Below are 14,116 nucleotides of genomic sequence, written 5' to 3'. Positions count from 1 at the left end.
TGACATCGATTGGCACAAATGACTCAAACAACAACTGAGCATCCAAAATTACTACTACAATTTTCACAGTATCTTGCAAAGGTATCTTGCAAAACATGTACGATTGTAATACCAGAATGGGTTTTGATGAGTAATACCATTTTCATGTTGAGGCTCAAAACTTTTCAAACAATCCTCGTACTTTACATTCGAAATAATTAACATTATTATTATATGTTAATTGTATCAATGAAAAATAAATGCTTTTGTTACTTTTTTATATAATTTTTATATTTTTATATTTTTTTGTATGTCCTTTTAATATGTATTTTGCACTAATTAAGTGTATAATAATAAATTTGTTGAGAATAACAAATATATCGGTCTCTTCACATATATAATTTATCGTTTGCTTCATATTCTATTTGTATTTCAATAATTTTCAACAATAATGTATTTGGCAATGGGGCAATATGTTGCGAAGATAATGTCGCGGAATTCTCGAGACTCGCTACGTGCCTTCGTAATTGTACTTCTGTACCATTGTCACCCCAAGCGTGTAATATCCATTCCCATGTGTTCGAATACGTCATCTTAGCAGGCTGTGCCATCCATGCTATTTCATCTCCATACTATATAAGAATAATATGATTTTTATATTTTTTACAAAATTATTCCGCGTATTTTTGTTTATGAATTATGTAATATAAAACATTCTCTAAGATAAAAATATAGATTATATAATATGAATTCTTTGCAAAACTTTATTATCAAAGTTTAATAATGCTAAATAAAGTAATCGAATCTTTATTCACATACAGAAATCATATTGTTTTATCTCATACATTCGAAATACTTTCTATCCTGTTTCGTTTTTATACACATGTATACAAATTGTATTGATACAAGATGATTTATTCTGAATTATAAAAAATGATTAATCTAAATTTTAATATATATGTATCCTAAAAGAGTATATAAAATTTTCTCTATTTCCGTTGTATATATACAATTTTGATACCAATATATACGAATATTTTTAATTAAGATTGACATCAAATTGTAATTGATTGTATTGGATAAAAAATTTTATATACATTCAGATAAATATTTAATCTAAATGAAAAAATATCATTAGAAGTAATAAATACTTTCTCCATATCAATATAATTAGATACGTACAATATAACGAAATGATACGAACTTTGAATTGTTTCATAAAGATAAAAATATACCTGAAAGAAAAACATGTTGCTTCCATGATGGAATATGTAAAGAGCGTCGCGTCCGAAAGGAAGCGGAAGAGGAATTCTTGCGCTGCCAGAATAGAAATGAATTTGCGGCACCTTGTGAGTCTTGATGTGTTCGAGTAGAGAGTCGGACATCACTACTTCTGTACAAGATTGCAAAAGCGGACATGTCAGCTGTATACAAGACACAGAATCCGTGGAGCCACCCCAAATTGGCGTCTCAGGTAAACTTAACGATTGGTGACTAACAGTTTTCGCCGCAGATGATTCAACAATTTGCGAAGAGTCATTAATGCGAACTTCGCTGTCCTTCGACAATTCGCCAGTACTAGCTGATTTAGTGCGATCATTCAATCGCACACGTAAATTGTTAACATCTCCATTAGGAATCGCTACGGTTTCTTCCGACATATCAGATACTCGAATTAGATTATCCACGGAGGCAGCTTTCTCTCTGCCTCCGAGCAACAATCTGGCTAATAAGAATTGTCTCGGTTTCAAAGCAGTACAATTGTTTTTTGATTGGTTTATAATTGTCTTTTGCTTCTTGCTAGTTTTACCAAACAATTGATCACGTAAATTACAGCGATTGGTTATAACAGATGTTTTGTCTATTTTCTCGTCATTATCCATGTTAAAGGCATCGCGAAGTGCTTTATGCAATTTATCTGCAAGAAGACATCGGCCTTGACCAAGCCGGACTCTGCAGACTGGACAACGCGTCGTTTTCGGCCTGCAGACGACGCACAGAATATGACCATGAACACATTGTGAGACTGGAGGCGCAGCGCTTTCTAAGCAAATTGGGCATTCCAAGGCACGAACCTAAAAAGGAAAACTTTATGACAAACACATCTTTGCTTCATTCGATAAAAAGAAGTTTTATTTTTAATTAGTATTTAAAAAATTTAATTGTTATATTGGTATGAAGAGAAAAAATTGTATGTAGCTTAATTTTATAATATTAATTTCTTGGATTTAATAATAATAGATTGACCAGTTAATGATAGAAGACTAATAATAAGAATTCAATGAATAATATAAAAAAAAGATTATTAAAATGATAATCGCTTATTTAATAAATGATCTATAAAAATAAGAAAAAAATAAAAGAGTGACTCCATATTTTGATTATAGAATGTGCCTGCGCACCGTTCCTGATAATGCATTTGCAAGATTTCTGGCTACATTCGGAAGTGGACCCTTCAGAGCTAGCCCACTATCATTCTGTTCCTCTTTTTGATGCGTATACCTCCAAATAAAAAAATTTAAATCTCGCACATTTTCCTCATTATGAATTAAAGTAGCAACGTCCTTGATCTTTAGCCCCAATAAATCGGTGTCGTCAATTCTCAATAAACAATCACCCGCTCTGATGGAGCATAATAAGAAAACAATTTATATGAAATTAATTTACGCAAAAATATACTTGATTTAATATATAAAATTATGTGTTATATCAATATATATCTTAAAAATATATATATACACATTTTAAACTTTTATATCTATAATATACTCAGTAGTTTTTAAAATCAGATAAAACTCACCTTAATCCTGCTAAGTCGGCAGGACTATTATTCTCGACATAGCCGATCCACGGATACGGGTCCCATTTTGATTTGGTCAAATGAAATCCATAAGATTTACCATGTATATATGATTCCACATTCTCTTTCCGCATTTTAAGAATTATTTTTCCTGGCGGAAGTAAATCTTCTTTGGGCAGAGACATCACGATTTTCACGCCTGCGGCTTCCGTCAAAACTTCAGGATACAAAAAATGCGACATGTTTTTTCGCACTTTATTATTATTATTAGTTTTATTAATATTGTATATATATACATATATATATATATATATATATATGAAGAGTAAAAGTTATTTTACATAACATTCTTCAACTTCACTTTCAACCACATGAATTTTTCTTAACAACAGAGTATAACGTACGAATAAATTCGAATAAACATTCGCAATTTATTCATAGACTTTATCAATACGTTAATTCATTTTGATCTTCAAAGTACCTTGAGCAAGAGCAGTGGAAGCACTGAGTCGCGTCTGATCTCTTAGCGAAAGAGAAAAGTCGCTTACTTGTTTACCTTCACCCATTTACACATTCTTGACATTGAATCTTACGTCATATTACAATGAGACACATCGTTTTCCTTTTTTATTCTAATATACTTCAATGTTTCGGAAATAATATTTTCAATGAAAATTGCATTTCATACAGCTATACATTATATTCTAATTTATATAATATATACATACTTAACAGTCTTTATAATATGAAAATGGAGTAATACTTTAATTAATTAAGATTCTTAATACTTTATAATGGCAAAAATTAAACGATACCATATTAATTCGTGATTGTATCAATATAAACGTATTAATGTAAATGTTAACGCAACGTTTACATTGTTATAATGCAGAAACAAATGACATATTTTGTATCAGTGTTCATTTGAAATAAATAAAAGTATAAGGGAATGTATTATTCTGCTTAATAATATACACACACACACACACACGCGCGCGCGCGCGCGCGTATATATATATATATATATATATATACATACACGTATATCAATATATACATACACGTATATATTGAGTGTTACAGCTAAAGCGTTAATTCAATAAAGACAGGTTCCAGCTTTTGGTAAATTTTATCTGTTGGGTAAGTAGCAAGATTACCCAATCACATGTGGATTAACAGATTTATCTCATAGATAAAATTTATCAAAAGATGGAACAATCGGTCCTAAATGTATACACTTCTTACTGTAGTCTATTGTAGTTAAGATATACATTTACTAAAATTAACACTTTAACTGTGACATAAAAAAACATAATGCTTTGTACATAATATTTTAATACGTAATATGTATCTTATGTATAATCTCTCGATTATATGGTATTGTTACATTGGAAGAACATACACCGAGATGGTCATTAACAGGCCTAGATTAAAATAGCAAACAAAATGGAAATTGATTTTATATGTTGTTTTATACGTTGTAAAGAAAAATGTATTTATATATAAATCATGACGTGATTGTAGGAAGATCAAATAGAAAAATTTTAACATAAAAAATATTCAATAAGTGAAAAAAATTCCCGTATTACATAATGTAATATGATCAACTTAACATTCAAAGAATCTACTATTAAAATCCAATGAGACGATGTACCTTTGGTTTTTATTTTCAATGGGACAAATTAAAAAAATTCTTTTATGATCGAATGAAAATAGTATAAAGGCCTACTAATCATTAACATTCCATTTACAATACATAAAAAACAACCTTGTTTTATAAAAATTAACTAATTATTTAAAATCAATTATTTATAATAATCAATTATTAAAAAATAGATATAATAGCAAGAGATATCAATCTCATTTTTAATTGTTTACATTTAAAACCAGCTCTAATTATAGATAAGTACATAATTGCTTAAAATAAAATAATATAGATGTTGCATGACGGAGAAGATAATCTTACATATTCGCAGGTATAAAAATCTTAATATTGACAAGCATAAAAATAGATGATTAACTTCCTACTGATATAATATGTTAAGACATTGACTCAGTGTATGCAAAGTGGTATGCGCCATAGCTTTGAGAACTAAGAGATCAGAGTCCAGATGTAAATCCGAGTTTTCAATAGATTGTGCTAGGGCAAGATTGTGCTTCTCCACCTTTCTCAATTGTTCTTGGCAATTGGCAAAGGCATCCAATACTTCCAGCTTAACGACAGGATTCCTACTCGAATTTCCAGAATGTTCTCGTGGTGGCAATGGAGGATGGCTGCTGGCTATCGCCCTAGTATACATTTCTGTGACTGCTCGTAATTTGTCTACCCATTCCTGGCGTGCTCGTGCATCTGTGGCTCGTAGTTTGATCATGTCACCTGAAAAAATATTGAAAAAACTTAATAGTCAGATTAAATCAAATATCCATATTTATTATAAGAAAAACAATCAGTAATGATTTGATTTAATCAGATATATACCAGTAGCGGAATTGACAGTGAATGTGTTAGAATCTTCATCACTGGGGGCTATTACAGCTCCTGCTAGATAAATCGAACACCGTGGCCTTTGATTCTTCTCAGACTCGCTGAGAAAGTAATGCAACTCGCCGGTCTCTGGACTCAAAATAAACCAACGGTATTGCCAGCCCTTCATGGCATTCGTATATTTGTGTAGCAAACCTTCGTAAGGATGTCTCGTTTGCACGTTCATTGTTTATCTTGCTTTTTAATTGGAAGCCTTTTACTTGATGAACAGCAGGACTCTCTCGCACGAGATATGTCATTTGAGTTAAAGCGATCAGTGGTCGGTTAGCCGATATTTAGAGAGAGGTAAGGTTAGGTTATCGTAAAAAAAAAAGAAAAGGTTAAGATTCCATCTATAAGATTCCTTCTATCTAATGCAATCCATTGTCACGCTGTGTATGGTGAAACCATGGAAGAAGACACCATGACTGTGAATACGCAGCAATTTACATATTCTATCGTTTCACTCGTGACCAGCTCGATACTTCGATCTTATGAATAATCCAATATTTAAAAAATTTTTTTATTTATACGAAACAATTAAGTAAGTAGATACTAGGGTACTAGGTAACATATCTATCTCCATCGAGCAATTAAAAATGATTGGTTGGATCCACAGGTAAAGATCAATGAGCGCGTTCAAGTTGACAAAGTGACTAGTCTGTTCGTCAAGTAAATGAATATAATTAATTGTTACTTATAGATCCAACTAATCACTTGATAAGCATGCCTAGCCGCTTTGATGTCTTGAACTTAATCATTTATATTCGCTCGGCAAGCACATCTAGCCACTTTGCCGGCTAGAACTCGCCCAATGATATTACATTATTTACATAAAAAATAATATATATAATATATATTATTATTTATAATATTATATTATATTATGATATTATGATATTTATAATATTATGATATGTGATAATGAGATTATAATTTTTTAATAAAATACATAAGTACTCAAGAAAAAATAATTTAAAAATCATTAATAAATATATAGGAAAAAATAATACTACGAGAGACTGATATCTTCGATTATTTTTTTATTACGAAAAATACAGTCTCTTCTTATAAAAGATAATTTTAAACTTAAATATTCATAGCAAAAAAGCGTCTTCGCAAATATAAACATAGAAATAAAACTGGTCCTCGAAAAACAAAATATGATAACAGTAGACTGAAACATCAAATAAAAAGTTATGTAAGTTAAAAATAATAATCAAATACGTAATTATGCCCACTGTTTAAAATATATAAATGGCAATGCAGTCAAATCCTTAAGATCAAAAATTATCTTAATTCTATACAAGATCACATAATTTATCAGATATGTAAATTAAAATTTTTACACGAGACCGTGTTTAATTAACATAGCACGAACTTCTGGTACTTCGATTTTATAACAACCATCTTCAGAGTACTCGACAATTTTAATTTTGATGAATGAATTTTCCATTATTAATTCCTTTAATTTCTTCTGTACCACTTTCGAATATTGTCCATTACAATCCACTGGTGCTAAATCTGTAACACAAACAATAGATAAGTTTGAATAGAAGAATTATCTTCAAGAATGATGTTCAATTTCTTAAATGATAAGCATGCATGCACGTGTGCATACATGCATGTTGTTATGCTTACTTTAATGTATATAGTCTGACGTTTGACAAATAACTATGAAATTTCTTCAGCAATTATTTCTTTTGATTGTGCAAAAAAATAAGCTATAAAGTAATTGACGCGAAGCTCGAAAGCTTATAAAAGTTCTTTATTAATTAGGAATTATAAAAAAATTTACGCAAAAATATTAAAAAATATTATTAATATGCAATGTATATCAGTATGCAGCACTTAATACATGAATGAATTGTAGCATATATCAAGATAGGCATGTCTACATGCATGCTTGTCATTCAAGAAATCGAATAACATAATTCCACTTTTATTAACAATTTTGATACTGACTGACAAGATTACACATATTCGCAAATGCTTGAGGTAAAATATAGTCTTTGGGCATTAATCTTATATCCTTATGCTCTACTAACTCTACATTCCCATAATCAATAAAAAAAATTTGAGCTGCCCTATGCGATTCCTTAGGATTGAGACAGACTGCTCGATACCAAATCCCATCATACAATGCCAAACATAATTCTTGCGTTCTTGGAATATAATACTCCATTTTTTCACAATACTCTTTTAACTACAATAAAATAAGAATAATTATACATTATTGTGTGATAATAAATACTTTGTAATAACAAATCATTTACCAATGCTGGCATCACTTCGAAGATATGAGTCATTAATTCAAAATCCTCAGGACCAATCATGTATGATGTTATGTCTTCCTTCGCTGCATATACTACCAGTGCATTTACTGTATCACCCACACGTCCTAAACTTGCTACTTTGATGTCATTGAACATATAGCATGTGTTATCTGTAAAAAATTCTAAATTTACAATTCCTTATAAAACATAAAATATACATATATTATGAATATATGACAATAAATATATTGGGAGTACAAATTAGTTCGGTCCGTTCAAAAATGCATTTATTTCGAAACAAAATGAATGAACAGATCAAGTATTGTCCATCGCTGCCTACTACTTTTTCCCATCTCTCAGGCAATTTTCGAATTTCATCTCGAAAAAATGACTCGTCTTTGGAGGCAATCCAATTTTGGAGCCAATTTTTGATTTCTGCGAAAGAAGTGAACCGGTGACTTGCTGCATTCTTCGAAACAACCAGTAATCAGAAGGAGCAATGTCCGGAGAATACGGCGGGTGCGGTAAAACATCTCATTTGAGCGTTTCCAAATATTTTTTTACGACTTTAGCGACATGAGGCCGAGCGTTGTCATGAAAAAGAATAATTTTATCGTGTCTTTGCTCGTATTCCGGCCGTTTTTCTCGCAATGCACGGCTCAAATGAATCAATTGTAGTCGATACCGATCGCTCGTAATGGAATCGTCAGATTTCAGTAGCGCATAGTAAACAAGATCCTTTTGGTTCCACCAGATACAGATGATCTTCGAACCGAGAATGTTCGGCCGTAGTGTTGATGTTGAGATGATGGCAACGATTGACCGGGCTTAGCATAGTATTTTTTCTTCTTAGAGTCGTAGAATATCCACTTCTCATCTCCAGTACAATCCGATGCAAAAAACCTTTTCTCTGTTGTCTTTGAATCAGCTGTTCGCAAGTGAAAAATCGCCTTTCAACATCTCTTGGTTCATAAGGCACCTAATTTCCTTGTTTTTGAAAAATTCCTATGGCTCTCAATCGTACAGAAACAGCTTGTCAAGTTACCCCCAATGATTCTGCAAGCTCCTCTTGCGTTTGACTCTGATCTTCTTCGAGTAATGCCTCTAATTCTTTGTCTTCGAATTTTTTTGGCTGTCCAGAGCGAGGCTTGTCTTCAACGCTGAAATCTCCATCCTTGAAGCATCGAAACCATTCCCTACATGATTTATCAGTTGGAACAGTGTCACCATAAACTTCGACAAGTATTCGATGGGCTTCAGCCGCACTTTTCTTCCAATTAAAGCAGAAAATCAAAACCTCCCGCAAATGCTGCTTGGTTAACACAAAATTCGACATTTCAAACACAGTAAAAATCAAAGTTTTTGTATGAAACTGAAAGCGATATAAACTGAATATTTATTAGCAGATGAACCGCCAAAATTAGCTGTCACTATGAACTATTCACAACAGCTGGAGCCATCTTTAGGGAAACGGACCGAACTAATTTGTACTCTCAATAAAAAAAAAAAGATCGATGTACTTGAAGTACAAAGAAAAATGTAATACATTGTCGAATTTTTTATTAAATAAAAATTATCTTGCATGTTAAAATTTTTAAGGGTTTCTTACATTAAGAGAATTACTATTGAAAGATAATTAAATAGCAACATAATGTATTGAAATTCTTGTATAAATTGTGATGAGAAACAAATATTACATTATTTTCTAAAAATATTATAATTTATGATTAATTACCATTATTATTTGCTTGTTTCCACCCTGGGATTAACAGCTGATTTATTTTATCATTAACACATTCTCCTGTATCAGCAATCATCAAACGAACTCCATCCTTGGATAAACCCTCAAATGTACATATTAAAGGCACTTCTGTGCCTGATATATGGCGAAGATACATGTCAACTTCTTGGTTCATGGGTACGTCACGAGGTACGTCTTTTAAGATTACTTTTACCGCACAGCTTTGTTGCTATAACAAGCATACAGACTTTGATGTTCAAAATAACATTTTTTTTTAATTAATAGAAATAATCAATTTTCATATTATATCTTAAATCTATGTTACATTATGTTATGTTGCGTTTTATATTCTTTAATGCAACTTGTATTGTTAATTTTATGTTTTATGTTTCGCTTTTGCGTTTTTACAAATGTTAATTCTCTACTCTCTTTTCTGATAAGCATTAGAGCAGCAGATTTTGCTGATGCCTTACCATTTTGTGCACTTATACTCTTAATTTTTCTCGTCAAACTCTAATTGCTATATTATTTATTTATTTTGTAATTAATGCACAAATAAATTAAAATTGAAATTGAAATTAAATAATCCTATTTTTGGTCAAAGTGGATTTTAACTTTAATAATACTAAATACAAATTTTTTGCAAATATATTTCAGTTTTATAAATTGAAATGTTTTTTTATTGTCTTAATATGCACATCAGTACCTGTGAATGATATGGCATGACTTTAAGATCTTTTATATCAATTTCAGTTAGATTACCGAAATCAATATATACTATTTGAGCTTTATTATTCTGTGTCTTAAGTACCATTGCACGATAACTGTTACCATCTCCTTCGAATGGCGCAATCACTACTTCTTTATCAGGTGGAGATTCGGTTAGGTATGGTGCTGCAAGTGAACAAAATAATTTTAATTCTTTATATAATTGTCAATTTATCTAATTATATTATTCACTGATTTTACCTGTTTGTGCATATTGTGCAACAGATTGCATAACATTATTATAATATTCTACATCCACTTCTTCTAAAGAGCGTGCAAACATACAATAATGATTTCGATAACTTGTAAGACATATCTAAAATCAGTCAACAGAAACAATAAAACTTCAACCATAATAAAGCAATAAATATATTGATATCGTTTATTTGCTACAACATAATTAAAAACAAAATTAAAAAATTAAAAAATTACAATAAAAAAATCACTTTTATATTGTACATTATTTATAAAAAAGGGGACAGGAACATTTTAAAAAAACATGTAGAAGTACATATTTTTATTCTACAATTAATTTTTACATTATTAATTGCATTTTAAATTTAATAATTTAAAATATTCGAATTTATTTTCTGAAAAACTTTTTTTAAATTATTACATATATTATGTTGTAGTAAATAAGTGATATTATACCTTAGATCCATTCTTTAACTCAAAATTTGATAAATTTGTCGATTTCGAAGTCTTCAGTACAGCCTGTATCGCTTCAGAGTTTACATATATTTGTATTTCGATATTTTTTTGTTTGTTGCTATTCTCATTTATAATTGATGTAAACTCGTAATTATGGTTCATCTTGTAACATAATAAAAAACTGTATCTGTAACTGTATCTATAACTTGTATCAGTAGACAAAATACTTCAAAGGTACCTACTTCCAATTTGACAGTAGAATGATTTATTTCGCACATTACTCCAAAGGCACAAATATTTAAATATTTTTTGGGACATGGTACAATTTCATTTACTTGAAGAATTCTTGCCTCGTCTATTACAAAAATGGAATTGGGATACGTCGAAATATATCCTCTGTACCAGCATTCCTGCCAGTAACCGCAAACCAATTCTTCTGCTTTTGGCCTAAAAAATAAAATACTTCAAGTAACGAAAAAGAATTATTAGTTTGAACTGGATCTTAGGCCGGTATTCATAGAGTCTTATATCAGATTATCTTAAGTACAATCCTAATGTCAAAAGCCAATCAGAGATTCTTATTAACATCGTAAAATCTTATTAACTCTCTAAAATTCTTATTAACATCGTTAGTTAAGACTTGAAATAAGAATGGACTATGAATGAATGCCGGTCTCTTAATGTAGAAATATTTTGGTGTGAATTTATATACATATTTAGTTCTACAACTACGCACCGAAATCTTTAAAGACAATCTTAAATCAAACTGAGATAGTAATACCACAAATTAAATTAAAAGTAATTTGATAAGACTGATGTTAGCAAGTATAGAAAAGCTATAAATAATTTGATGTTAATTAGAATTTTAAAAAACTATGAATTTATTATGAAAAATATTTCAGTCAGGATACCAACTTGGATCTCTCCATGATAGGTGTCAATTTGACCAATAAGGCTCTTCTGGTGATATTTTATCGCAATAACAAGTATAACATATATAAGAAAATATTTGTTAAAGATACATGAAATAAACAAAATGTTGTAAGATCACATTGTAAATAATTGTTGTAAGATCACAATAAATAATAAAGACAAATAAAATATCCTATTTATTCCAATTTATGCTTAATGATATTCAGCAAAAATTAAAAAGTTAAAAAATTTATACTTATAAATTTTATGCATATACATACTTGTAATCTGCAGGTATTTGTATTTTTGAACATTCTTCTTGTATATCTTCAAAGATCATCGTTACTTCAGTACTGAAAACTTGTGGAAGCAAAGTTACGCTGTAAACGTTCTTTTGCGTGGATTCAAAAAATTGTATAAAACCGTTAATATGCAACTCTGAACTATTTTGTGTGAACAAATCAGCCAAAGCATCTAAGACGCTAGGTATTTGAATCATGGAAGGATTTGTACTTTTATTTGGTGATACCTTAAAATTCTTTTGCGATAATAACTTTTTCTTTGTACCGTTTGAAGTACTTTCTGTAGATGAAGATAAATTTTTTGCAGTAGATTGCTCTTCTTCTACTTCTACTATTATTGTTTTCTCAGAATTTAAAGTCAACATTCTAACAGAAATCTTTTCGCCTCGCTGCAGATTTTTATATTTATCACTTGTGCCTTGCGTCAAGCGAATTTTTCTAGCAAACTTAGGAAATTTGATCAGGTCACCAATATCTCTGATCTCACTACTTTTTCCTAGTATCTCGTAGTTACCAAAGTCAATAAAATGGACCTTAGTAGGATTCAGAGATGTTATCATAGCTCTTTGCCAAACAGTTTCATATAAAACGCCATAAACTTCACCAATAACTGGCTGCATATTACGTGATTTTCTTGCGATATCTTGTAATTTCGTCATTAAGTTCGTACGTGCATCTGTATCCTCTAATTTATATATCCAATACTCATTATTATCTAATGGTATTATAATTTCCACGGTTATGAATTTTGTTTTTGACAACTGTGTATCTTTGTAAAAAGCTAAATCGTTGTTCACCGAACTATTACTGGAAATGCTTCCATGTCTATTGATATTTTCTCTGCCATTATAATCGGAGCCTTTGTCACTTTGGAAACTATTCCTTTGAGAATCATTTCTATCATTATTGTAAGTTTTATCTCTTACATTGCTATTATTATATTTTTCTTTAAGATTAGTCTTTTTTGAATCGTTTTGATAATTACGGCTATATTGATTTCGGCAAAAGCTAGATGTTGGAGAGCAACCATTATTTTTTTTGACTGATCAATATTCTCGTTAGTATTATTATGTACGCGCAATCGATGCTGTTGAGAAAATTCTTTAGTGTTTGTAGCATTTACTACAGGTTGATCTGCCATTTTAGTTTGAGATTCATTAATATTATTAACACGTTGAGGTGTAGATACGTGTTTATCCTTAATATTGCTGATAGACTTATGAGTAGCTTCTATATTATTTTCATGCTCATTGATATTTTCACTCATATTATTCGAATTTTCAACTTGCATCACATTAAACGTATTAGGCCGTCGCAATTTCACATCACCAGATTTAATTAGTTTATCAACATTTGAGATTGTCTTTATTTGATTTGCATCTTGGTTAATTTGCAAAGATGATATATCATTAATTTCTTCCACTAATGCCCTGTGAAAAAATGTATAAAATAACTAAGAAAATGTATGTATTTTAATTTGTTACAATTAACAGAATGAATCAAAATAAATGATTTTTAACATATATAGTTTATTTGCTTTAATATGCTACTTGATGATAATAAAAACATATCAATATATAAAAAAAACCTATTTTTAAAACTAACAGAAAAAAATATGGATAAGGAGATTTGTATGTGTAAAAAATTTATTTAACAATAGTTATTAGAAGTAACTTAACATAACATAAAACATAAATAGGAAGGAGCATACAGATATAATAACTTATATAAATTTGTTTATCAGAATTTGGCAATCCCGTGATTAACATACGGCAATCAAAAAATAAGATTTAATTTCATATGTCAAAAAGATAGAAGAATCAGAATAATTTTCGGATATGAACTTCACTTCGATCTTAATTAGCGTTCTATTATTTAACATCTCGCATTTATTGCACTAATGATGATCAAGACTTGGCCAAATTTACATTTTTAATTTAAAATATATGACTTTGACAAAAAACTTCTTGTATATGTGGCTGTATGCTTCTTCACATTTATGAAAAAATTTATTATTTTATTGCATAAATTTAAATATATAAGTTTAAGTTTATAGATATATAATTATATATAATCATCTAAGTTTATAAATATAAGTTTAATATCAATATATATGTGTGTATATATATATATATATATATATATATATATATATATATATAT

General features: G+C 29.8%; 3 protein-coding genes across 3 annotated transcripts in view; all 3 read right to left on the bottom strand.

The window, feature by feature from the left end:
- Positions 1-368: 368 nt before the first annotated feature.
- LOC105618582 lies at positions 369-3,021 on the bottom strand. Its single transcript, XM_012200112.1, has 4 exons — positions 2,780-3,021; positions 2,382-2,601; positions 1,215-2,054; positions 369-611 (listed from the first exon to the last, which is right to left on the bottom strand). The coding sequence occupies exons 1-4, from the start codon at positions 3,019-3,021 to the stop codon at positions 369-371; spliced, it is 1,545 nt and encodes a 514-aa protein (XP_012055502.1).
- Positions 3,022-4,626: 1,605 nt separating this feature from the next.
- On the bottom strand, positions 4,627-5,490 carry LOC105618581 (oxysterol-binding protein-related protein 11). The gene is made up of 2 exons (XM_012200111.1): positions 5,259-5,490; positions 4,627-5,156 (listed from the first exon to the last, which is right to left on the bottom strand). The coding sequence occupies exons 1-2, from the start codon at positions 5,488-5,490 to the stop codon at positions 4,804-4,806; spliced, it is 585 nt and encodes a 194-aa protein (XP_012055501.1). The 3' UTR covers positions 4,627-4,803.
- A 1,158-nt stretch (positions 5,491-6,648) lies between these two features.
- The window catches only part of LOC105618659, an 8,400-nt gene continuing 932 nt past the window's right edge, over positions 6,649-14,116 (bottom strand). The window contains exons 2-11 of the mRNA XM_012200187.1: positions 13,029-13,383; positions 11,933-12,912; positions 10,982-11,186; positions 10,740-10,901; positions 10,290-10,404; positions 10,027-10,214; positions 9,315-9,549; positions 7,580-7,749; positions 7,269-7,509; positions 6,649-6,827 (exon numbers count right to left, since the gene is read on the bottom strand). Coding sequence (XP_012055577.1) covers positions 6,649-6,827; positions 7,269-7,509; positions 7,580-7,749; positions 9,315-9,549; positions 10,027-10,214; positions 10,290-10,404; positions 10,740-10,901; positions 10,982-11,186; positions 11,933-12,912; positions 13,029-13,383 — 2,830 coding nt within the window. The remainder of the gene's footprint in view (positions 6,828-7,268; positions 7,510-7,579; positions 7,750-9,314; positions 9,550-10,026; positions 10,215-10,289; positions 10,405-10,739; positions 10,902-10,981; positions 11,187-11,932; positions 12,913-13,028; positions 13,384-14,116) is intronic.

The sequence above is a fragment of the Atta cephalotes genome (assembly GCF_000143395.1).
Source record: "Atta cephalotes unplaced genomic scaffold scaffold00017, whole genome shotgun sequence".
NCBI classification, from domain to species: domain Eukaryota; kingdom Metazoa; phylum Arthropoda; class Insecta; order Hymenoptera; family Formicidae; genus Atta; species Atta cephalotes.
Note: the sequence above shows the minus strand (reverse complement) of the source record. Positions and strands in the feature narration are given on the sequence as shown.